The sequence below is a fragment of the Centropristis striata genome, chromosome 14 (genome assembly GCF_030273125.1).
Source record: "Centropristis striata isolate RG_2023a ecotype Rhode Island chromosome 14, C.striata_1.0, whole genome shotgun sequence".
Taxonomy (NCBI): domain Eukaryota; kingdom Metazoa; phylum Chordata; class Actinopteri; order Perciformes; family Serranidae; genus Centropristis; species Centropristis striata.
In genome coordinates, this window is record NC_081530.1 from 3,761,671 (window position 1) to 3,788,760 (window position 27,090).

At 37.3% G+C, this 27,090-nt stretch overlaps 1 protein-coding gene across 4 annotated transcripts in view; it reads left to right on the top strand.

Moving 5' to 3' along the window:
* LOC131984728 (growth factor receptor-bound protein 10-like) overlaps positions 1-26,533 on the top strand; it is a 71,687-nt gene extending 45,154 nt beyond the window's left edge. For 2 of the 4 annotated variants that reach the window (XM_059349661.1, XM_059349662.1), the window contains exons 7-17: positions 3,049-3,164; positions 6,062-6,136; positions 6,566-6,703; positions 6,908-7,018; positions 10,348-10,446; positions 11,137-11,214; positions 14,025-14,141; positions 15,506-15,572; positions 16,854-16,941; positions 18,794-18,887; positions 22,242-26,533. In XM_059349661.1, the coding sequence (XP_059205644.1) occupies positions 3,049-3,164; positions 6,062-6,136; positions 6,566-6,703; positions 6,908-7,018; positions 10,348-10,446; positions 11,137-11,214; positions 14,025-14,141; positions 15,506-15,572; positions 16,854-16,941; positions 18,794-18,887; positions 22,242-22,388 (1,130 nt within the window). In that variant the 3' untranslated portion in view covers positions 22,389-26,533. The remainder of the gene's footprint in view (positions 1-3,048; positions 3,165-6,061; positions 6,137-6,565; positions 6,704-6,907; positions 7,019-10,347; positions 10,447-11,136; positions 11,215-14,024; positions 14,142-15,505; positions 15,573-16,853; positions 16,942-18,793; positions 18,888-22,241) is intronic. The other 2 variants (XM_059349663.1, XM_059349664.1) reach the window with 1 other exon arrangement.
* Positions 26,534-27,090: the final 557 nt, after the last annotated feature.

The window sequence follows — 27,090 nt, forward strand, 5'->3', positions numbered from 1 at the left end:
TTTGGCAAGAAAAGTGAGTATAGTTTCAACAAAAGAAATATGGTGTGTGTTTTGTCTTAATAAAACAAGACTAAAACAAGGGAGAGTTGGTGCTAAATACTGGATGCTATATGTGTGTGTGTGTGTGTGTGCATGCAGAAGTAGAACATCCTGTCACTATCTATTTCTAAGCGGCCTCAGTCTGAGATCATATGCCTCAACTTCAAGAAACGAGGAGGCACACAAACACACACACACACATGCATGCACACACACACACACACACACACACACACACACACAGAAAGTAAGTGTGTGTCTGTGGTGGTGCACAGTGAGCAGGTTAGGCCTGGGTGAGCTCTTAATGTGTGGTTGTGTGTTTGTCTGTGGCTTGTACTTTGCTTATGGCTTCGCTTCTCTCAGCAATCAGCCTAAATACATGACATCATCTTCCTGCAATACCCTCACCAGCACCTCCTCCTCCTCCTCCTCCTCCTCCTCCTCCTCCTCCTCCTCCTCCTCCTCCTCCTCCTCCTCCTCCTCCTCCTCCTCCTCCTCCTCCCCCTCTCCATCTCATACCACTTCTCCTCTCCACCTTCACCTCCTCCCTCTCTGCCTCACAGTGCTGCTTCTTTTCACAGCCCCTCCTCATTTAACCTCTTACTCCCTCGCCCGTCTCTTAGGAACAGGCGATTTTCTTTTTCTTGCTGTGTCACCGTATACGACGACAGTATTAACTGGTGCCGTGTTTGTTTATTTGTATCTGTAGATGTCTCAGGAGAAGAACAAAAGTTACAACGCGTATGTAAACGGTGAATGGGCTTTTCTAGTCGTAGCGACCACACAAAGCGCTTTCACACTACAGATCATCATTCACCCATTCACACACACTCATTCCTACACTGGTGGCGGCGGCTGCACAAGGTGCCACCTGCCACCGTGAGGAATTAACAATCACACATGGATGCACAGCACGAGGAGCAATTTGGGGTCCAGTATCTTGCCGTGGTCAGGGATCGCCCCACTGACCTTCTGATCAGTGAGACGCCCATGTGATTATAGAATACATATCTTTTTTTTTTTTCTATTATTTACTTTTTATTCGTTTTTTCTTAGTAACATACACATAAGTGCCAGTGGGCACAAGAACATACAACATAACATAAATATAAACATAACATAACAAGGGGAGGATTGTGCATTAAGTAAAACAGCAGAGTCGACATAAGCACATCATACATAAAGATATAAGGATGCTGCTTGAAAATAGCGAAGTAATTAAAAAAAAAAAAAAATCTTAATAGAGGGTTTGATGTTATCTTTGCGATCTATATGAAATCAGGTCTTACAGTCAACACATAGCTGAGCCATTTTGACCAGTTCTCTTCAAAAACATCAGTTTGGTTTCTTAGTTTAAATGTAATTCTTTCCATAACATATATATTGTAAATTACATCAATCCAATCATTTGTTAGAATACATATCTTTAACGACACGTATTTTGTGATTTATGAAGTGATAAAAAATATATATCTGTCAAAACGTTTGACTCTAACCTGGCTGTAAGGCAAGGCAAGTTTATTTGTATAGCACAATTCAACACAAGGTGATTCAAAGTGCTTTATATACACATTAAAACAGCAAGACACAATTGAAAACAGTAAAAACAGTCAGTTGAAACAGGGAAATATAAATAAAAATAAGATAAAATAAGATACAGCAGGATAAAAAAGAGATAAAATAATAAAAAGCACAAGTCAAACATTGCGTAGTTAAAAAGTAAGGGCAGTAGAGTAGAGCAGATAAGTGTTAAAGTTAAGAGTACGCTTCAGTAAACGATAGTGTTTTTATTTGATTTAAAGGGCTGTATTCAGTGTTTAGATTCTTCTTCTGTAAATATAAGCTAATTTGCAAATATTGCATAAGATAATGCCATATTTTCCTATTTAAACAAAAAGTTTGACAAAACGTAGACAAAAAAATAATTGTCTTCATTTATGTAATCATTGTAATCACCTGGGGAAATTTCATTGTGATGTCTATTAGTTAGATTTTTTACATTTTTTTTTGCCTTATTTACCTGTAGTGACTCCTTTGTTTTTCAATTATCATAAAACAGGCAGTATATAAGACACACTAACTATGAATTTGTTATTATTCAACATAATCTATGAGACTTACAAAAGGTGGTAAACTATTTTCTTGGTGTAAAAATTCTTTCCAATAAGCTGAAAAACATTTATATATTTAGTACCATATAAAGTTAAACTGATTTCCAATATTCTAGCACATCAAAAAGTTGCTGTTAGAGGACACTGTTCAAAACATTTTACAGCAAACAAGGTCCTCTGGTGACAAGGACACCTCAGAATATGCTTTCAATATTAAAAGGAGAAGAGAAACATGAAGAGAGAGGGGACATGCATGCAAAAGAGCTGCTTGTTGTGCTGCAAATCAGAAAAAATGACAATAAACAGGGAACCATAGCAATAGTGTTGATTATACTGTAAAAATGCTCTTTTGGTTGCTGGAATAAAGGAATATCTGGTAACACTTTACAATAACCATCTAAGTGATGTTTATAGATGGTTTATAAACCAATTATTATTAACCATTTACAAAATGCTATACATATTTAATCTTTAAATGGTTTCAAGCTATTTCTTAAAGGTATAAGAATCATTTTGAAATCATTTACATACTAAATATGGTGTTAAAAATGTCATAATGTGTGTAAAGGTATTAATAAACTAATAATTATGTTTGTTTATGGTAAAGTAATCTATTTGGCATTTATAAATTATAGTTCAACATTATTCCATTTTCTATTCACCATTCTAAATGGCCTATATATGGTTTATAAATGATGATTAAACATTAATAAACTATCTATTTACCATCTATAAATGATGGTTATTGTAAAGTGTTACCGAATATCTTATCTTTACCATATGAGTAAGCCCTAAAGCAGTGTATATCATTTTAAAATCTGTGTTTTTCTCTAGTTACACAGGACAATATAAGCCGTTGAGATGACTAACACGGTGTGTTTTTTGTGTCCTCATACAGAGAGATGCCTGGAGGACCACGAGCTGGTGGTTCAGGTTCAAGCCTCCATGAGCAGCGACAGTAAATTCCTCTTCAGGAAGAACTATGCCAAATATGAATTCTTCAGGAACCCCCTGGTGAGTCTCTTGCATCCCTAAAAAGTCCTTTCTGTGACAGCTTCGGTTTAGCACGCATCCTCACACACCCACGCACACAGCTGGGGTTCAGCCGATTTTACAGCCTTGATATTTTTGGATTGGAGCTGCTGATAGCTAATTTCATGCTGACATTCAGAACCTTTGCATTTGGTTGTTTATAGCCAAAAAACGGTTTCCAACAGAATATTTCTTCTCGGTTTGGTGCGCTGACCTTACCGTCACAGTAAATTAATATCCAACATCAAAGCACAAACTATTTTTTAAGCACTCAAAGCCACAAAACCACAAGAAAACAACTTTAAAAGAGGAAAGTGCAATCATGTTCATGGGAAAGTGCAGTATATTATGTGTATGTAGGGAATATTATATTCCCTGCATCTTTATTATTTCAGTGGCTCCATCACCTGTCCTCAAGGTGACAAAGCAACAGGCTACAAGTCTTTTTCAATGGATGCTGGTGCTCACAGTGGCCATGACCTTAAATATGCATAACTTTAAGACTTAATATTATTCAAACAGGCGAGTTATATAAAAATTCATCCCCTGAACAGTTGTCATGAACGCAGAAATTAGCTACAAAGACCAAAAAATGTTTTTGTCCCAGGCTGTAAATATGTTTATTTCTGCTTTAAAGTTGGACATTTTAACATGGGGCTCCATGGGGTTTGATGGAGCCAGCCTCAAGTGGTCAGTGGAGGAACTTCAATTCAATTCAATTCAAACAATTTTATTTATCCCAAATAGGGCAATTCTGTTTGTAGTCTCCAGTCAGACAGCGCACGAGACAACGCAAAAACAAAACAACAAACAAAACAAACAAACAAAACAAAAGCAGGACAACACATAAACCAAACAATTCCCTCTGTCAGTGGCAACAAATCAGTGTGAGGGTAGCAGCAATATCCAGTCCCCAATGGACCACAGTGCAAACAATCTCAGGACAAAATGAGGGGAAGAGTAATAAATAAATAAATACATTTCCACCTTATGGCTGGAATAAATAAATAAATGACTAATTACTGCTATCGGTAGCATTTAGCAGCTTGATAGCTGAGGGAATAAAAGAACTGGCGTATCTATTGGTTCTCCTTGGAGGGGCAAGATACCGCTGTCCGGAAGGCATTAAGCGAAACTCCTGGCTAAGAATATGGTCAGGAACTGCAGCTTTTGCATGTCCAATGGCTTTGTTTTTCAGCCCTGGAGGTTGTCGCCTGGTTTTACCAGCTATAACTGGAGTACACTTTAATCACAAAATGGCTAGCTGTGGTACTTTGTCATTTTGCTAATAGCTGATGCTATGCTAACTTTCTGTGTATTGTGATGCACACAGGGATGCAATGGGGTGGCGTATTGTCAAATTGGCACAATGTAGCTTTCCATGCTTGGTCGTCTTGTTGTTTTTATCACTGGTAGTCTGAACACAGCCATGCCAGAACCACTTTGAGACTCAACTATCATACTCACGGTGACAATGCTACCAAGCTGATGTTTACCATGTTCACCATCTGTTTGGTGTGTTAGCATGCTAACATTTGCTAATGAAACACAACATATGATGAGATCATTGGTTTTGCAAGTCCTGCAAGTAGCCAATGTAATAGATAGATAAAATATGTTATCTGATAATGGGCAACTTAAAAACGCACCAAAGTGATTATCATTTTTTTTTTTTTTTTTAAACATTTGTTTATTGACTTTTCAGTGACATAACAAAATTAAGAGATGACATTACGAGAGTCAAAACAGTGTCAAGTGTAACAAGTAAAAAAATAATAATAATAATAAAAATAATACATAAAATAAAATGAAATCAGATAAGGAATAACTAATAGTAAGAAGAATTACCAAAGAAAAAAAAATAAAATACAAAAATTTAAAAAATTATTAAATAAATAAAAATGGAAGCGAACAACAAACACACAGAACAAAACAAAAACACAAATAGGTCACCCACTGCTAAATAAAAGTCTAATAATATGTTCACTTAAGCAGAGATAAATAAAAAACATTCCCAGCATGCTACAAAATCACACAAGAAAAACTCACAACTAGTAGACAATCAGGGTAAAGTGATTATAATTTTAAGATTTCTCTAATACCTGTCATGTTGCTAGCATGACTGGCTAGCATGACAGAAAAAAAGTAATTTGCCCTTCTGTTGAATGAAGCTCCATAATGTACAGTTGTGGAGTCTATTGACCTAGTCTCTGATCTTCAAGCTGAAGCTCATTTACTTCTGCACCCATTTGAAGTCTGTTTGGATAAGAGCTGAACTATAGTGTGCAAAGCTGTTCATCAGTTTAAGGACACGGAGCTGCCTCTGACAGCCAGCGAGTCAGCGTTAGCCCGTTTGCGTGGCATCTTTTGCTGATGTGGGCTCAGCATGGGGCTCTGCCGTTGCGTGCTGGCCGGGTATACGGTGACATTATTTCCCCGGTGATTTAGGTGTGTGTCAGAGCCAGCAGGTGACCTCAGCTCTGTGGTAATGAGCACAGTAAAACACCAGAGTGCTGGCCGCGGCCTGTCAATCACGCTAAGAGTAGCGCTGCTGGCTAAAGGAGATTACATCAGCGGGTGAGATCATACTGCATCTACTCCCAGGCTGGAGTGCCCTCTCTCTCTCTCTCTCTCTCTCTCTCTCTCTCTTTCTCTCTATCTACCTCTCTCGCCCCCACCACTTTGCTTCTGAGTCCTTGTGCTCATCACACACACACACACACACACACACACACACAAGAGAAAGAGAGACGTATTCTGCATAGAGAAACACTACCCCTCTCGGAGCTTGCATATGAACTAAGTGGTTTCTAGTGCCTCCCTCTCTTTCTTTCTCTCTCTCTCCCTCATTGTCGGTCTCTGTGTGTTTTTCCATCCAGAACTTTTTTCCAGAGCAGATGGTGGCTTGGTGTCAGGAGTCTGATGGTTCAATCCCTCAGTCACAGCTCTTACAGGTGAGGCCATGACTCAGTGAAAAGGACACATATAAATATCTTGAATTGCACAGATGTAAGAGCTTGATTGATTGACTTTAAATTCATCCTAAATCTAATTATCATCCTAAACCTAAATCCTAACTCTATAAGGTAGAAGCAGAAAAATGCTCTCACTGAACAGGATTTTTATCTTTATGAGGACATCTGGTAGTCCAAAAATATGCATGCACACTCACATTTCCTGAAATCTGCTAATTACATTCACCCAGTGGTGTCACTGCCAGATTTTAAGGAATATAGACAAAAACCTGTCTCATTATTTCACTGCCATCTCTAAACACAATCATTTTTTAATCATCTATGTAGTTTCCATGATGAAACACAAACATTTGTGTTGTGTGCATTCAGTTCCCCTGCAGCAGTAAACACTGTTGTGTGTTTTTGCAGAACTTTCTGAACTCCAGCAGCTGTCCAGAGATCCAGGGCTATCTGTACGTGAAGGAGCCTGGACGTCGGTCCTGGAAGAAGCTCTACATGTTCCTGCGACGCTCCGGGCTCTACTACTCTACTAAAGGAACATCCAAGGTGATTTATTACTGCTGTGATACTGAAATGCATATGGAGCACATAGTGGTGGTGATGGTTTAACTTGCTGCTGAGACATTTCATCATTGACTTTTGCAGTGAACACTTTCTGTCATGAAAAATCCTCGCTAAAAACTTTTAAATCCACTTTTCTTTATATTGTTGCTGAGATTCCTTTATCTGTGCCTCCACCCAACTGAACAGGAGCCTCGACACCTGCAGCTGCTGTCAGATCTGGAGGACAGTAACATCTTCACCATCATCACAGGCAGAAAACTTCACAATGCTCCCACAGACTACCAGTTCTGCATCAAGGTAACACACAAAAAAAACACAAGAAAAGCAACCTGAGCAACTCATGCATTCATAAAAAAACCCCAAATGAGTCAGGTTGGATATGTTTATTTTATTTTTAAAGGACAACACTGCAAAAAAGCCAACTTGTATTTTTTGGCCTAAAACAGTGATTTAAGTTGGTAAAACTTGTAAATATAAATTTTTGACATTTAGGGCAATAATGTAAGTTAGCACAACAAAGGAAGCCAGTTGTCTGCTCAAAAACAAGTTGGTGAGTTGTTGTTACTTATATCTTTAAGTTGGGGTTCACAACAAGGGACAATAGTTCTGCTAACTCTTATTTCTTTGTTGTGAAATTCGGCCATTAGCGAAAGCTAGCGGCTAACTGATGCTAGCGGCTAACTGATGCTAGCGACGCTGCTTGTAATGGCTACAAGAGTAGCCATTAGCATATCAATGCTAATTCAAAATTGTGGTTACAACATTAGCTGACATTCATAGCGGTGTTACAATCGTGCCAGAGAAATTCAGAGTCGAGCAAACTCAAAAACAAAACTTAAAATATTTAGTTTAATTGTCCAACTTAAAATTTTATCGAAGTTTGTTGCCTTGAAATTTTGAGTTCACCCAACTTTTGCAGTGAAAGTTGTTTGCAATTTTTAGCCATTTACCAGTATTTTTTAATGATCGTGCTGTCATGTATCTTGATAGCAACAAACACAATTATTATTTTCATCTTTTGCATGAATTAATTCCCTCAAACCCCATAAAATAAGACAATCCCTATCATTAAGTCACCCTATCGGAGGTGAATGTTGGCTGTTAGGTAATCTGAACAGATGCACCTGCTTCCCTCTGCATACATTGTATCTTGTGTGTGTCAGTGTGTGTCACAAGGGTTAAAACCGCCCAGCGGGGGTTCAAACACACACTCAGCACCAGGAGTAATCTGTGGTGGGTCACCTGCTGATCTGGGATAAGCCCACTGGGATAAGCCAGGATAGTACAGGGAATCTGGCCCGCCTAACCCCCTCACCTCACTCACACACACACACACACACACACACAGCAGACGAACAGCGTGTCAGATGCTGTCAGCGGGGGTGACAGTGCAGGATTGGGTAAGGGATTTTACTTGGCGGCTGGGGGTGGCTGGATTGTTGCTATGGCGACATGAATTAATTTATCGGTAGGGGTTGCATCTAAGGAGCAGTGTGTCTGACGTCCTTGTTACTGATTGAGGGGAGAGGAGAGTCTTTGCTGTGATGCTGCCATTGTCCTTACGAGTGTGGACTTATTGAGACATTTTTATTATTAAGTATAGTTTTATGTCGATTAAAGAAAGAGATTTGATCATTTGCATTTTTAAGATATGAATGGTGAAGCTTAAAAACACACTTTTTGCACATTTTCTCCAAGAGGAAGAATGAAGACTGGAATTATTACCGACCGACTTTTTTCTTAGAAGTACACTACTGGTCAAAAGTTTTAGAACACACCAACTTTTCCAGAATTTAATTGAAAATGATGCAGTTTAATGTCTCAGTCTACTCTGAAATTAATGCACATTTGCAACATTTAAAATTCTTTATTGAGCATGATAGTGTTTTGAAAATAAAAAAAAGATTCAAAATCACATTTTATGTTGAACTAAATGACTAAAAAAAGACACAAAATGACCAAAAAAAGACACAAAATGACAAAAAAAAAACGACACCAAAAGACACAAAATGACAAAAAAAAGACACAAAATGACAAAAAAAAGACACCAAAAGACACAAAATGACTTACAAATGAAAAGAATTCAAAAATGGACAAAATAGCCCAAGACTCCATAGAGTTAAGTTGTTAACCCATTTCTTGTTCCCTGAAAAAGGCCTACTTGTATAATTCTGAAATGTACATTATTTTTCAGTTTTGGTTAACCTTACCTTTTTTTATTTACCTCTGGCAGTTCACCACTTACCTTCGTACCCTTTCAAGCTGTTCATTTGACTTGAACTGCTTGAATTTCGATAAAAAATGAAAAAATTGGGGTGTTCTGAAACTTTTGACCGGTAGTGTATATCAAACTGTAAACACTGAATTGTCTAGCAATCATTGACATGACTGTGTTATTAAAATGCTTTGGTTAGCATTACTGAGTGGAAGAGGAATTTGTTTATTGGGTGTAACAATATTAAACTTACTGTTACTGTCAGCATGCCATTGTCCCCTTTTAAAGTGAAGCTAACAGCTCTTTGAGTAGAAATAACACATTCTTCCTTTTACAAATTAAAAGTTGAATTTATTGGCAGTAAAATGAACTCTTGTGGAATTTAATACACTCAGAGGTTTAGCAGCAGCAGCTACAGCGTGATCTGTTATGACAAGATTAGTTTATGGTGGCTAATGTTAGCAAACTGGGGACTGCACATTGTTCCGCAACCCACTGGTCCAACAGGTTGATATACTGAGATACTAGAGATACACACTGAAGTCCAGTGACTGCTAGCATGCTTCATAAAAAATAATTATGGTACAACACTGTGGTTAACCCTTTATCAGGCAAAGAACTATATTTAGTAGTTAGAGTCAGGTAATATTTCGAGGAAAAAGTTGCAAATTTACTAGATTAAAGTGGCAAACCTACAAGAAAAAAGTTGCAGATTTAAGAGATTTAAAGTGGCAAATTTGTGCGAAAAAAGTCACAGATTTACGAGAAAGAAGTGGGGGGAAAAAGCAACTTTTTTCTCCCAGATTCACCACTTTAAATCTCATAAATCTACGCATTTTTTTCTCGTAGATTTGCCACTTTAATCTCGTACTTGTTTTTTACACATTCTGGCAGTATGTAATATCCTCCAATATTCTCTACGGTTGAAATTTGGAATTTGCTAGTATTTCAATGAGTGTCCTATTAAGGGTTAAAGTGGTGAATCTGGGAGAAAAAAGTTGCTTTTTTCCCACTTTTTTCACGTAAATTTGCAACTTTTTTCGAGCAGATTTGCCACTTTAAATCTCTTAAATCTGCGACTTTTTTTCTTGTAGGTTTGCCACTTTAATCTAGTAAATTTGCAACTTTTTTCGAGCAGATTTGCCACTTTAAATCTCTTAAATCTGCGACTTTTTTTCTTGTAGATTTGCCACTTTAATCTAGTAAATTTGCAACTTTTTTCTTGAAATATTACCTGAAGTTACCAAATATAGTTCTTTGCCTGATAAAGGGTTAATAAAAATGACAGTAAAGGTGGCGATATGCCTCGTTTCAGCGGGTCACAGGTTTGCAGGTTGAGATGTAGAGAGTAATGTTATGAGTATCTCATTCACTTAATGTTCCACTCTTATCTTCTCTGTTTGGTTTACAGCCCAGCAAAGTGAGGAGCGACTGTAAGGAGCTGAAGATGCTGTGTGCTGAGGACGAACAGAGCAGGACGTGCTGGATGACCGCCTTCAGACTGCTCAAAGTACTTCCTTTACTATGTTCTTGTAGTTAAATCCAAAGCCATGGGTCGTATAACTATACAGTAATTTACAAAGTACTTTGCCTTCCTGCATCTTTACCTAACTTTTTTCATAGTTACTTTGAGTTTAATTCTCATTATCATGCACATCTTACAAGAAGAAAGAATGATTTACATATTCCTTTCTGTAGGACCTCTGTTGCCAAATTCTCATTTGTTTATCAAGGTGCTGTGGAATGACATAAAACATCAAACAGAATCATGTTCCTCTTTAAATACTTTTAAGACCAAGCTCAAAAAAATCCCTATAGATGTTATACACCTTTGTATTTGTTTTGTTTAAATTTTGTTTGTATTTCTTCTATTTTCATCTAGCTATGTAATTTAAGTAAAGTATAGTTACTTATAGGTTTAAGAGGGAGGGTCGCGTATACGTCCTTTGGGTTTTTTGATCTTTCTTGCATTTTCTTTTACTGTTTCTTGTACTGTTATTTCCTAACGATTGTATGTTTTTTTAAGTGCAAAAAATACAGTTCAAAGAGGGTGGTCACATCCTACTAATTGGAACCCATACCTAATAGTTCAGCTTGCCCGTAATGGGTGAATTCCCTTTTCTTGAAGTGTTAACATGAATTGATTTGTCAGCTTTTGAAAACACAAGCTGATGCCGTGTCCTCCTTTGTGTCCTCACAGTACGGGATAGTACTGTATCAGAGCTACAACGTCCCCCAGCAGAGGAAGTCTAACCTCTCACCTTTCCCAGCACCTGTGGTGAGTATCTCCTCTCATGCCCTCTCAACACCAATTGATCCATTAATTAGCTGATGGTTAATTGAATCACTCTGGTGCTACCTTGAGCCTTGCCCTTGAAGGGATAGTGCAGATTTTTTTAAAGTTGGGGCAGCAGCTAAACATATCAGTTTAACCCTTTATCAGGCGAAGAACCGTATTTGGTAACTCCAGCAGATATCCAAAATAAAAATATTTCGAGAAAAAAGTTGCAAATTTACTAGATTAAAGTGGCAGATCTACAAGAAAAAAAGTTGCAGATTTAAGAGATTTAAGGTGGCAAATCTGCGCGAAAAAAGTTGCAGATTTACGAGGTTTAAAGTGGCAAATCTGCACAAAAAAAGTTGCAGATTTACGAGATTTAAAGTGGCAAATCTGTGCGAAAAAAGTTGCAAATTTACTAGATTAAAGTGGCAAATCTACAAGAAAAAAAGTTGCAGATTTAAGAGATTTAAAGTGGCAAATCTGCGCGAAAAAAGTTGCAGATTTACAAGATTTAAAGTGGCAAATCTACAAGAAAAGAAGTTGCAGATTTAAGAGATTTAAAGTGGCAAATCTACAAGAAAAAAAGTTGCAGATTTAAGAGATTTAAAGTGGCAAATCTGCGCGAAAAAAGTCACAGATTTACGAGAAAGAAGTGGGGAAAAAAAGCAACTTTTTTTCTCGCAGGTTCACCATTTTAAATCTCATAAATCTGCAACTTTTTTTCTTGTAGATTTGCCACTTTAATCTAGTAAATTTGCAACTTTTTTCTCGACCCCATTTTGATATCCACTGAAGTTACCAAATATAGTTCTTCGCCTGATAAAGGGTTAAGATCTATGTTCTCTTCAAATCCACCAGACTCCATTGATAAAAACAGTCATTTTCCCTTGCAGAACACAGGATTGGCTGGTCTTCTGCTGCCTCGATTGTTCCCTTTGTTTATTTTATTGTCTGAGGTTAATTAAAAAGTTAGTTCAGATTCACCAAAGTCAGAAACAAACTTACCGCTCAAGGCAGCAGTGACCAGTAACTAAAATTACAATTACTGCTTTTGTCAAAGGCAGTTTTGAAGATATAGATTTTTTTTAGGTGGCTAAAACCAATATTTTCTGCTGCCTCCATCCCTGGCAATACATTGCTCAGCTTTTGTGCCGATCGCCATCTACTGTAGAAATAAATTGACCAGGCATCAGGACCTCATATGACCCCACTTGGGGAAAAAAACAAGCTATCCCTTTAAGAGGAAACACTACGGGCTAGATCACTTTTCTGTTGTGCATAAGAAGGATTTGTTAAATGCTGAAATCATTTTCAATCCAAAAGAATCTGCTGCTTTTGACCTTTTGGTAATGAGGTGACAACAGTGCTCTTTAGCAAAAGGCTTAGTGTCCAGATTCGGGTCAGACTGCTCATACCAACAAACAACAGTCTATAACTTAAGTAAATCCAACACAGAACATCTTATCCTAGAGTGATTTAACAAAACGAACATTTACATAATGCTCAGACACACGTAGAGGGTTAAAATACAGCACATACAGCACTGTGTTCAGTGTTGGGCTCAAAATTAAATAAGTAATGTAACTATTTCAATTACTTAAAGGGTGGGTCCATTTTATTTGTGTTTTTTTTTTTTAGGTTTTTATATCATTCTGCAATATGTATGTTTTGTTGCCAAAATTGTACTTTTCCAAGCCCTTCTGAAAACTTTTGCCCATGTGATTTGACGCAGGAAAAAAAGGAAAGAAGAAAAGATCCATAAATAAATCATATCATATTCGGTAAAACAAATGGCAGAATCCAGATAAAGTTTGTACTGGAACTTTTAGTTCTTTTTGAGTTATTAACCCTTAATACACTCATAGAAATACTTGCAAATTCCAAATTTCAACCCGAGAGAATATTGGAGGATATTACATACAGCCAGAATGTGTAAAAAAAACATACGAAAATAATATTTTGAGAAAAAAGTTTACGAGATTAAAGTGGCAAATCTAGAAGAAAAAAAGTTGCAGATTTAAGAGATTTAAAGTGGCAAATCTGCGCGAAAAAAGTTGCAGATTTATAAGAAAAAAGTGGGAAAAAAACAGCTTTTTCCCCCCAGATTCAACACTTTAAATCTCATAACTCTTCGCATTTTTTTCTCGTAGATTTGCCACTTTAATCTCGTAGACTTTTTTTCTCAAAACATTATTTTCGTATGTTTTTTTTTACACATTCTGGCAGTATGTAATATCCTCCAATATTCTCTAGGGTTGAAATTTGGAATTTGCAAGTATTTCAAGTATTTAACCCTATTGAGGGTTTAAGTGGTGAATCTGGGAGAAAAAGTAGCTTTTGTCCCACTTTTTTCTCGTAAATCTGCGACTTTTTTCGCGCAGATTCGCCACTTTAAATCTCTTAAATCTGCGACTTTTTTACTTGTAGATTTGCCACTTTAATCTAGTAAATTTGCAACTTTTTTCTCGAAATACTACCTGAAGTTACCAAATTCTTTGCCCGATAAAGGGTTAACTGACTTTATTGTCAGACAAAGGAACGACCTTAGTAATTAATTAAAGAAAACCGTCAATGATTTTAGCTCCAGGAGGGGTTTGTGCTTTTCCTCAGAGGGACTTTTGTGGATTGACTCAAGTGGGTCTGTGTGCAGACAGGATTTGTCATGCCCCAGTGAGTGTGTCTGGCTTGTTTGACCTCTGACCCTTGTCTACCCCCCCACCCCACCCATCACCACCCCCTACTCCTTGTGCACCACCTCCCCCCGCTCCCCACATCTCCCCCGCCACCTTGCCACGTCTCTTTAACAGCGGAGTGTATCTGAGAACTCCCTGGTCGCCATGGACTTCTCCGGGCGGACCGGGCGCGTCATCGACAACCCCGTGGAGGCCCAGAGCGCCGCCCTGGAGGAGGGGCAGACCTGGAGGGTAAGGAGGGGGGGTGAAGCCTGGGGAGTAAAAGACATCTGAAGCCAAACATGAACTGATTTTAGCATTGAACAACAACAAAACTATTTCAAAACATCTGAAAAAACTTTCACACAACTCGTGCAGTAGCATCCAGTCTATTTTAATAATAAAACATTTACTGTCATTTTTATTAAAACTTTATCAGGCAAAGAACTACACTACCGGTCAAAAGTTTTAGAACACCCCAATTTTTCCAGTTTTTTATTGAAATTCAAGCAGTTCAAGTCAAATGAACAGCTTGAAAGGGTTCAGAGGTAAGTGGTGAACTGCCAGAGGTAAATAAAAAAAGGTAAGGTTAACAAAAACTGAAAGATAATGTACATTTCAGAATTATGCAAGTAGGCCTTTTTCAGGGAACAAGAAATGGGTTAACAACTTAACTCTATGGAGTCTTGGGCTATTTTGTCCATTTTTGAATTCTTTTCATGTCTTTGTAAGTCATTTTGTGTCTTTTTTTGGTCATTTTGTGTCTTTTTTTAGTCATTTTGTGTCTTTTGGTGTCTTTTTTGTCATTTTGTGTCTTTTTTTGGTCATTTTGTGTCTTTTTTTAGTCCTTTAGTCCAGCATAAAATGTGATTTTGAATCTTTTTTTTAACTTTCAAAACACTATCATGCTCAATAAAGAATTTTAAATGTTGCAAATGTGCATTAATTTCAGAGTACACTGAGACATTAAACTGCATAATTTTCAATTAAATTCTGGAAAAGTTGGTGTGTTCTAAAAAGTTTGACCAGTAGTGTATATTTGGTAACTTCAGGTAATATTTCGAGAAAAAAGTTGCAAATTTACTAGATTAAAGTGGGAAATCTACAAGAAAAAAAGTCACAGATTTAAGAGATTTAAAGTGGAAAATCTGCTCGAAAAAAGTCGCAGATTTACGAGAAAAAAGTGGGGAAAAAAGCTCCTTTTTTCTCCCAGATTCAACACTTTAACCCTTAATAGGAAACTCATTGAAATACTTGCAAATTCCAAATTTCAACCCTAGAGAATATTGAAGGATATAACATGAACTGATTTTTGCTCCAGTTGCACAACACAAACAATCTCACCTTCAGTGTTTAAAAATGCCAATTTATCAGCAACTCTCCTTTAGTTTAGACTCTATCAGACCCTGATCTCATCTATTTTATTCTTTGTTTTGTGATTCAAGCACATCTTTTTCTTTATTTGACCAGTTGATCATTGGTTAGAAGCCGTTTGCTTTTTGAACTTGCTTATCTCCGCCCCTTGCATCTTTTCTTAGTAAATTCAATGTGCAACATAAGTCAAAGGGAAGGACAAGGATGGTAAATATTCCATGTGCTTTCTTCCTTTCACATAGAAACGGAGCCAGCGTATGAATGTCCTGGGCAGTCCCAGCCCTCTGCACCCATCCTCTCTGAGCACAGGTAAGTCTCACTTCAGACCTCTGACAAATAAACATTAAAAAATACTTCCCATGCAAAGTGTTTTTTTTAATTAGTTACTCACCCCAGGGTACCTTGAATTCTTGAAGAAAACTGTTTTCCTCCTATTCCTCCATGGCAAACAGAGAATAGAAAAACTGAGAAAAATCTAAATTCAAAACATCTGAAAAAACTTTCACACAACTAATGCAGTAGCATCCAGTCTAGGGATTTTAATAATAAAACATATACTGTCATTTTTATTAACCCTTTATCAGGCAAAGAACTATATTTGGTAACTTCAGGTAATATTTCCAGAAAAAAAGTTGCAAATTTACTAGATTAAAGTGGCAACTCTACAAAAACAAGTTGCAAATTTAAGAGATTTAAAGTGGCAAATCTGCTCAAAAAAAGTTGCAGATTTACGAGAAAAATGTGGAAAAACACAACTTTTTTCTCCCAGATTCACCACTTTAGCCCTTAATAGGGCACTCATTGAAATACTTGCAAATTCAAAATTTCAACCCTAGAGAATATTGGAGGATATTACATACAGCCAGAATGTGTAAAAAAAAAAACATCCGAAAATAATATTTTGAGAAAAAAGGTTATGAGATTAAAGTGGCAAATCTACAAGAAAAAAATGCACAGATTTATGAGATTTAAAGTGGTGAATCTGGGGGGAAAAAAGCTGCTTTTTTCCCACTTTTTTCTTGTAAATCCGCAATTTTTTCGCACAGATTTTCCACTTTAAATCTCTTCAATCTGCAACTTTTTTTCTTGTAGATTTGCCACTTTAATCTAGTACATTTTCAAGATTTTTCTCAAAATATTACCTGAAGTTACCAAATATAGTTCTTTGCCTGATAAAGGGTTAAGTCTCTCACATGCAGTAATCATTAATGATAGTATATTATGTCATATAAGATATTGTAAACTTATATAGTGTCCAGAAGTATTATAAACACTTGTGTAAACATTTTCAAAAGCTTGCACAGACGTCATTTTTGACTTCAGTGTACTTCAATTTATGAAAGATTTCCTCAGTTCTCTGATTCTCCTTTTATCATTAAGGCAAGCTAGAAAGTTTTTTTTTTTCAAGAATTAAAGGTAACACAGGGTGAGTAATGGGTGTAATTGTCATTTTGCAGGTGAAGTATCCCTTTAATGACCTTGTATAAACAGTCTTAGTGTTTTCTTGTGTGTTTAGTGTTTACTTACACTGATATGAAGTGCTTTGAATATGAGGAATTGCTCATAACAAAAAAGATGTCTGTGTTTCAGTGATCCACAGGACACAGGTATGGTTTCATGGTCGCATCATGAGAGAGGAAGCCCACAAAATGATCATTCAACAAGGCCAAGTAGACGGGTAAGAACAGCTGCATGAGTGTGTAAAGGTTGGGAGGCTTTGAGAAATAGAGACATCACTGCTGCCAAGAAAAGCTTAGATCTCAAAAAAAAAAAAAGTTGGTGTCTAAAAGCAGCTTTTTGGCACGACAGTCGCACATTTTAGCCTTTACCCAGAGGATTAAGATAAAGTTCTCACAGAGCCACAGCTCCCTCAACTCACGCAGAGGCATCTCACTAAGCATTTAAACGTGACAAAGTTACAGTAGTAGAGATAGATGGATAGATAGATAGATAGATAGAGAGATAGAGAGATAGAGAGATAGATAATTTATCCCAAACTGGGAAATTACAGTGTAGCAGCAGCATTACACACAGAGACAATAACAACACAATTAAATAAAAAGAACAACCTAGGCATACTTCAAGCAATAAAATATAAAAAATACAATAAAAATAAAGTGTCTAAAGAAGGAGTATGTATTAAGGCAGGGGTGTCAAACTCAAATACACAATGGGCCAACATTATAAACTTGAATAAAATCGCGGGCCAACATTGAACAAATAAACCTTTTAATATTTACCAAACATGTTTTGCTTTAACATTAAATATGGAACCAGCAACACTTATAAACATACAATATATAACTAAATAGTGCAGACATGCAAAATTTAATTTCAAATAAGAAACACATCAATGTCATTAATTCATTAAATAAAAATTAAATAAAAATTGTACGCCTCTTTTCTATTTGCATCCTTCTGATTTAAATATCAAAATAAAGTTTTTCAACAGGTTAATACATTTAAAAATAAAATAACAATAATAAATCTAGTATTAGCGGTAAATGTGCCGTATAATACCGGCGGGTCAGCTTTTATAGTACAACAATAATATAATAATTTGGTATTGCCTCGCGGGCCAAATAAAATTACACTGCGGGCCAAATTTGGCCCACGGGCCAGAGTTTGACACCCCTGTATTAAGGAGTAGAATTCCAGTGCAGAATAAATATGAATATGCAGTATAAAAATGTTGGTGCTGTGAAACAAATAAGGTGCAATGAACAGTGTGCATAAAAAACACATGAAGTGCATAACGACGGTATGTAATGAACCAGACTATTTGTTATTGTACAGTGTGATGGCATGTGGCAGGAAAGATTTTTTGTATCTGTCCCTTTGGCAGCGGAGCTGGAGCAGCCTGTGAGAGAAGGTGCTCCGCTGTCTTTCTACTGTGTGATATATTTTTATTTATATACACTACTGGTCAAAAGTTTTAGAACACCCAACTTTTCCAGAATTTTATTGAAAATGATGCAGTTTAATGTCTCAGTGTACTCTGAAATTAATGCATATAACAAATAAACAATTGAAGTTAAAAAAGAAATCAGAGAATCAATTTACAAAGGAAAATTTATTCTAAACTTTTGACTGATCAAAAGTAGCCACCTTAACAGATAGAACAGCTGAACACACTCAATGGAAATCAAATATTCTTCAGAAAGTTCTTCCCAACTCTGTTGCAGTAGGTTGTAAGTGATCAAGAAAAGTTGGGACACCTGTAGGAATTGGTAGCAACTTAGCAACTTTCAAGGCTTGATCAACCTCCGTTGCTGCAGAACTGCTTTAAGTTGTTAATCCATTTCTTGTTCCCTGAAAAAGGCCTTTTTGTATAATTCTGAAATGTACATTATTCTTCAGTTTTGGTTAACCTTACCTTTTTTTATTTACCTCTGGCAGTTCATCACTTACCTCTGTACCCTTTCAAGCTGTTTATTGGACTTGAAATTGTGGTGTTCTAAAACTTTTGACCGGTAGTGTATTTTTCATGAAGCAGTTGAATCATTTCTTCCTGATGTTCTGTGTGTCAGGTTATTCCTGTTGCGGGACAGTCAGAGCAATCCCAAGGCGTTCGTGCTCACCTTGTGCCACCACCAGAAGATCAAGCACTTCCAGATCCTCCCGGTCAGTCAACACAGTCACATTCACTGCAGGAAATATCACATGCTCACTGGTAAAATCCACTAAAATAAGGCAGAAGTGAGAAAGATCACTTCTTTAATATGACACAACTCAAAATTGTGCTTACAAATTGTTGTTACATTCCATGTTATAACTCAATTCCTAAACTGCAGCCGCATTCTCAAAAGCCAGCTGTCACAGATTGATCAAGTCAAGTCAAGGTTTATTTATCCGCGACCCCCGCACACTGAACAGAATCTCACACGCACAGTTCAGATCATACAAACTCAGTTAATACAATGAATTTTGGACAAATAATGAAGCAGACAACAACTAAAACATCTCTCTGACCAAAATGACCAAAAGTTACATAAAATTAAGCAAAAAAGGACTCAAATTGGCCACAAAATGACACAAATTTACCAAAAAAGACACAATATGACCGGAAAAAAGAAACAAAATGGCTCTAAAAGGAAACAAAATGACCAAAATAAGACACAAAATGACTAAAAAAAGAAATAAAATGACCAAAAAAGGAAACAAAATGACCAAAAAAGACAAATTGACCACAAAATGACTAAAAAAAACCCAAATGACTAAAAAAAGACACAAAATGACCAAAAAAAGATATAAAATGACCAAAAAAGGAAACAAAATGACCAAAAAGACACAAAATGACCAAAAAAGACACAAAATGACCATATTTATTTATAGAGCACATTTAAAAACAACCTCAGTTGACCAAAGTGCTGTACAGTTATTAAAATAGAATAAATCATACACAAATAGGTATAAATAAAAACAATGAAAACAATAAAATACTAAAAACAGTAAAACAATAAAATAATATAGAATAAAATAGTAATAAAAGCTCAATCTAAAACAGAGTTAGAGATTAAAAAAAGACAAATAAAAGGGTAAAAAAGTAAAAAAGAAAGCCAAGGATTCTTGCCTAGCTGGGACTGAAGCCATGGAGAATAAATAGGTTTTTAATAATGACATTGATGACATCAAATGTCCTTTTCCTTTTCTAAATGCTGTGAGAAACAGCCACAGACTGTATAAAAGAAGTGGGCGTAGCCGCTCTGACATCACCCGTTGGTTTGTGGACATTTTTAAGCCTTGAGTTTGACATTTTGGCCGTCACTATCTTGTTTTTCTTGGAGCAAGAAGAGACCATATTTGGACAAGAGGTTGAATCGGACTGAGAACAGAAGAATAGAAAGGATAGCACTAGTTAGCTAGCTTGGTTAGCAAGGTCAGCATCTGTAAATCATGTAAATCATAATATCAATGCTAATGGTTAAAACAAAGGTCCTCGACTTGTAAATGTAAAAAAAAGAACACCCTACCATGAATCATACCCTGCTTTATTGTCTATTTTACTCTAAATGGGACCATAATGTAAAAAAATACCATTGTGCTGTGTTGAAGAAGACTTCAGAATAAAATAGAATAGCCTTTATTGTCATTGTGTATATATACACAACGAAATTGGAGTGCAACTCCCATTGGTGCAAAATAAGAAACTCAAAATATACATACATGGAAAAAAAATAAAATAAAAATAGAATAAATAAATAAATAAAACAAAATAGACTTTCAAACTAGCAATAAAGCTTAAAAGTTCATTAGGAAAATGTTTACTGAGGTAATAAATCAAGTGAAAAGTAGGGTAAATTTCCAATAGACTTCTATTTGTTCAGAATTGTTTATGCAACCAATGCAGTCGCCCCCTGCTGGCCATTACAAAGAATGCAGGTTTAAGGCACTTCCACATTGGCTTCACTTTATAGAGCCGGAGGCTTATACAGTCTGTGGATGCAGCTTAATCTAATAGTATAAAATGAATCCACAGACGGATCTGGCTTTCTGTATTCACTTATCATTATTAACAACCATTTTCCAAAGCAAACCATGCCTTTTTAAGAGAAGAGAATAAGTTTTTCCTTCCTCCCAGGCAGCCATCTGTTTGAATTTACTTTTGTACTGTTACACAAATCAACTTAGACTGGCTCAAAGGGCCACTTCACCCAAATTACAGCAGACACATACTTTTTCACTTTCAGAGAGTTTTGACTTGAGGATGGGGCAAGATGCAAATTCAGGGGATCACCGGGGATTTATCCTCTGTGTTTGGATGCCAATGGAGGCTCGCAAAGCCAGGAGCAACATTAGTAAAGAGACAACGTTGTCCACAATTGTTGTTATGCTTGCGGATAGCGGAGACATATTCAGTGACATAATGACAAGGTTCTCTAGAGCAGTAGTTCTCAACCTTTTTGAGTCACGACCCCCAATTTAACATGCATGTTGTCTGCGACCCCCGCACACTGAACAGAATCTCACACGCACAGGTCAGATCATACAAACTCAGTTGATACAATGAATTTTGGACAAATAATGAAGCAGACAACAACTAAAACATCTCTCTGGCCAAAATGATCAAAAAGTTACATAAAATTAAGCAAAAAAGGACTCAAATTGACCACAAAATGACAACAAATGACCACAAAAAGACACAAATTGACCAAAAAAGACACAATATGACCGAAAAAAAGAAACAAAATGGCTCTAAAAGGAAACAAAATGACCAAAAAAAGACACAAAATGACTAAAAAAAGAAATAAAATGACCAAAAAAGGAAACAAAATGACCAAAAAAGACACAAATTGAACACAAAATTATTTAAAAAAAAACTAAAATGACCAAAGACACAAAATGACCAAAAAAAGACACAAAATGACCAAAAAAAAGAAATAAAATGACCAAAAAAAGACACAAAATGACCAGGAAAAAAACACAAAATGACCAAAATAACACAAAATGACCAAAAAAGACACAAATTGACCACAAAATTATAAAAAAAAAACCCAAAATGACTAAAAAAAGACACAAAATGACCAAAAAAAGAAATAAAATGACCAAAAAAGGAAACAAAAAGAGACAAAATGACAAAAAAAAAACCCACAAAATGACCAAAAAAGACACTAAAACACATTAACACATGAACACTTTAACACAGTGGAGACAGAGCTGAATTCCGAAATGATTTGGAGACCCCCAGAAATCATCTCATGACCCCAATTGGGGTCCTGACCCCAAGGTTGAGAATAGCTGCTCTAGCCTGTGGAAAATCAAACGGGTTCTGAGAAAGTTTGCAAGTTGAACTAACTGCAAACCTGCTCCTGGTCTCGGTTGCGTTGGTCGAAAAGAGATATTAGTAAAACACGGAAAGGCCGGTTGTTCCCTCCACTCTCACCTGTCAGATAAAATCACATGTTTTTTTAGCAGCTCATAGATAAAATAAGCTATTTCTCTGTTGATGTGATGGCTGACTGTCCTCTCTGGTCTCAGTGTGAAGAGGACGGTCAGGTGTTCTTCAGCCTCGACGACGGCGCCACCAAGTTCACCGACTTGATCCACCTGGTGGAGTTCTACCAGCTCAACAGAGGAGTGCTGCCCTGCAAGCTCAAACACCCGTGCACCGCCGTGGCCTTGTGACACTCCACACCCCACAACACCTCCGCCCCCTTTTTTGCACACCTCTCACCCTGAGACCCCGACCCCCATCTGCCCCTCCCTCACCAACGCAACGAGGTCGAGGAGAAAAAAGAGAAAAGTTAAGTCAAGTGTTGGGGATGTGAGCGACTCAGCAGGCGTCGGAGGTTTGATCCCCCCGACGCTCCGGAGCTTTTCTCCGCCTTACTTACCGCTGTTTGGATGTTTAAACGTTCAGGCAGTTCGAGAGCTGCAGATTGTGGATCCGACTCCTGTGACGGAGACTCGATTGTTTCGTCATTGCCATTTTGACCCTGGAGACCACAAACACAAGACAGCTAAGGTCTGTTCAGCAGGAGTGATGCGGGTCTTCTGGATGGACCCCCTCCCTCAGAGTCCCTCACCCTCCAACCTCCCTCGTCCTCCAGGCCTGATAAGCTGTGGTGCCCGCCCCACCCTCGCCCCCTTCGCTATCGAGGCGGGCGGGGAGCGCCACCCTCTGACTTCCTCATCGATCATCAGGGATGGACGGGAACCTCTCTGGGTCTTTATCAAACTCGATCCAGGAGTTTTCTCAACCTGTGCAGTCCAGTCTGGATAAGCTGACACCCTCGTCCCCCGTCCCGACACCCGAGCGGGGCTTGAAGCGGCCTCTCGGCTGCGTCCTGTCCCAAACCCCCCTACCACCCCCCCTCCCAGTGCAACCCACGATCCCGCCTCTCCTCTTCCACAGAAGCTCAGAGAAAAGTCTGGAGAGAAGTAGCTAACGGCAAGATAAGCAGAGCAGTGTGGAGGGTTTGCTGAAAGGACAGAGGAATGTTTATCAGGAAGGCTGTAACAAGCCTCTCTTGTAGAGTTGATTACTTGATGTCATTTTAATGCTGTTTTATTACTGTTGATTCAATGCAGAACTAGTTTTGCACTCCCGGGCGGACAGACGACAGCTGTTCTCTCTAGCTAAATGAAGCTGCCTGCTCTCCGTTCGTCCTCCTCCTCCACCTCCTTCTGAAAAGCAAAGCATGTGAATTTCCACCAGTTGTGATTGGATTACAGTGGCGTGGGAGCAAAGAGAGTTAGGGCTGAATATGCAGTGCCTTTCACGAAGGTTTGGGGACATCTTTGACCTCCGTATGGCTGAACCATCACCACCATGCTTTGGTAAAATCGAATGTGCATCTCGAGACCGTGATGATGAGGAGGAAGACTGTTAAATAGACTCCTGAAAAGTGTGTCCACCCCCAAGCTTCTACCATCTTTTTTCTAAAATTGAAAGGGTTAAATCTGTTGGTGAATTTGTCTTTTGAATGTCATTTTCTTTTCCTAAGTCTGTTCGGAGCTCCCTGCTTGCACATTTTTAATTATTGATTTGATATTGATGGGTTGGAGCTGTCATGTTCGGATTCTGACCACTGTTCCCTCACTCCAGAAAAGACAAATCAACAAAAGCACTCCCAGAACGTTTTTTTTTTGTTTTGTTTTTTGTTTGTTTTAATATGGAATTGATCAAAATGACTTGAAATGTGAACTCAGTTGATTGTGCGTTAACACACAGTGGAATGAGTTTCACTCGCCTTAAGTGAAAATTGTGAGCCTTGTGTATGAAATCGAAGCTATATTATAATGCACATACAGTAACATAAGTCAGATAACAAAGAGGATGGAGTAACATCAGGAGAGTTAAAGATTTTAGATAGTTTAACATTTTTGGAAATATTCTTTCACTTCCGAGAGTTAGATGGGAAGATGGATACCACTCATGTTTGTACGCAGAATATGAAGCTACAGCCAGCAGCTGGTTAGCTTAGCTTAGCTTAGCATAAAGACTGGAAGCAAAGCAAAACAGCTTAAATTGTCAGTACAAAGGTGACAAAATCCACCTATCAGTACCTATAAAGTAGAGCCCGACCGAAGCTGGCGACCTTATTTTATCAGCCAATATTGGCCTATCACACACTGCAAAAAAAGAAAAGTTGGGTGAACTCAAAATTTCAAGGCAACAAACTTCGATAAAATTTAAGTTGGACAATTAAACTAAATATTTTAAGTGTTGTTTTTGAGTTTTCTCAACTCTGAATTCAGATTTTTGTCAACTCAACTGTAAATTGTACTAACTTATAATTTGACATTGTAATAACTTTTAATCCTTAATTCTGCTAACTTCTGCAATGTGCTGAATTGGCACGATTGTAACACCGCTATGAAATGTTAGCTAATGTTGTGACCACAATTTTGAGTTAGCATTGATACGCTAATGGCTACTCTTGTAGCTGTAACAAGCAGCACCGCTAGCGTCAGTTAGCCGCTAGCATCAGTTAGCCGCTAGAATCAGTTAGCCGCTAGCTTTGATACGCTAATGGCTACTCTTGTAGCTGTAACAAGCAGCCCTGCTAGCATCAGTTAGCTGCTAGCATCAGTTAGCCGCTAGCTTTCGCTAATGACCGAATTTCACCTCTTTCCCGCATTTCACAACAAAGAAATAAGAGTTATCAGAACTATTGTCCCTTGTTTTGAACCCCAACTTAAAGATATAAGCAACAACAACTCACCAACTTGTTTTTGAGCAGACAACTGGCTTCCTTTGTTGTGCTAACTTACATTATTGCCCTAAATGTCAATAATTTATATTTCCAAGTTTTACCAACTTAAATCACTGTTTTAGGCCAAAAAGTACAAGTTGGCTTTTTTTGCAGTGCAGATATATCCGTATTATGGCGTACGAAAATAATATTTTGAGAAAAAAGTTGACGAGATTAAAGTGGCAATACGAGAAAAAAAATGCAGGTGTTGCAAAAAAGTTGCTTTTTTCCCACTTTTTTCCAATAAATCCAGCATCAGTCGTGCTCTACTATAAATGAAAATGTTATATATTGTTGAAAATGAGTGGTTTTACCAGTCACTTCCTGAGCTAAGCTAGCCCGCTGTTGGCTGACCACAATAGGAATAAGTGTTTGACTTTACTGTGTAAAATAAACTCAACTAAAGACATGACATTGGTGTCAATCTACCCATCTAAATCTAAAGCAAATAAGTATATTTCTCAATATGTTGAACTATTTTTAAACACTTGAACATGATTCCGAAAACAGGTACTGGTGATGCAACCTCACATTTCTGGGCCTATTTTCCTGTTGGGTGCTGTACTTCTCTTACTTCTGAAGAGAACTGGCTAAAATGTAACATCACACCCAGATATTTCCAGCAGCTCATGGGAGTTTTCTAGCATCAGGTTGTGGTGTCAGTCCCTCGCAGTCAAACAGTCAGGACAGCTCTCTGGAACAGACATTTTGTAATAATCGTACAAGGGAAAAAAAGATAATTGGAAGCCATTTTTCATACCAGCAGTCGCCTCAGTTGACCAGAATGCCTTGCAGCCATCAGACTTGCTGTTAGTAAGGAGCTATACAAGTTTATAATTATTTTGAGGTGAAAATTAGAAATATAATTGGCAACATTTTGGGAAAATCAAGTTTTTTGGGGGGCAAAAATGCCACAAATATGATGCTTCAAGCTTCTTTTTTTCATCTGCTTCTTCTCCTTTTCATAGTAAACTGAACCTCTCTGGGCTTTGGACTGTCAGATGAAAAAAAAACGTCACATTGGGATCAAGGAAGTTGTGAGGGACATTTTTCGCAATTAATCAGTACATTAAAGGAACAGTTTATCCATAAAAGCATGTCCCTCTTACCTGTAGTGCTATAAATCTAGATTGTTTTGGTGTATCAGCCTTCTCTTGAATATAATGATGGCCAAAAAATGCATTTGAAAAACTCAACAGCAATGTTGTTTTCAAGAGATCATGACCCAGTTTCTTAAGATAATCCACAGACCTTTTTGTGATTTCATATAGGTATTATTCTAGAATGAAAATTGTTCTACATGAAACTGCTCACAACATGTTCATGGATTATTTTAAGTAACTGGGTAGGGTTCACATCTCAACATCTTGCACCAAAACTATCTAGATTGATAATATCACTGCAGAGAAGAGAAAAAATATGTATTTTTGAATGTTGGGTTGAACTGCCCCTTTAACCCTTTATCAGGCAAATAACTATATTTGGTAACTTCAGGTAATATTTCGAGAAAAAAGTTGCAAATTTACTAGATTAAAGTGGCAAATCTACAAGAAAAAAAGTCGCAGATTTAAGAGATTTAAAGTGGCAAATCTGTGCGAAAAAAGTCGCAGATTTATGGGAAAAAAGCAACTTTTTTCTCCCACTTTCTCACCACTTTAACCCTTAATAGGGCACTCATTGAAATACTTGCAAATTCCAAATTTTAACCCTACAGAATGTGTAAAAAAAAAACATACGAAAATAATATTTTGAGAAAAAAGTTTACGAGATTAAAGTGGCAAATCTACAAGAAAAAAATGCGTAGATTTATGAGATTTAAAGTGGTGAATCTGGGAGAAAAAAGTTGCTTTTTTCCCACTTTTTTCTCGTAAATCTGCGATTTTTATCGCACAGATTTGCCACTTTAAATCTCTTAAATCTGCGACTTTTTTTCTTGTAGATTTGCCACTTTAATCTAGTAAATTTGCAACTTTTTTTCTCAAAATATTGCCTGTTAAGTTACCAAATATAGTTCTTTGCCTGATAAAGGGTTAAGAAAATCAACAAATTAAACAACAATTGAAATAGGCTTAAGTGGCAGTCTTACAGATGGCTAGCTAGCTCAGTTTCCGTGGCTGTATGCTAACATT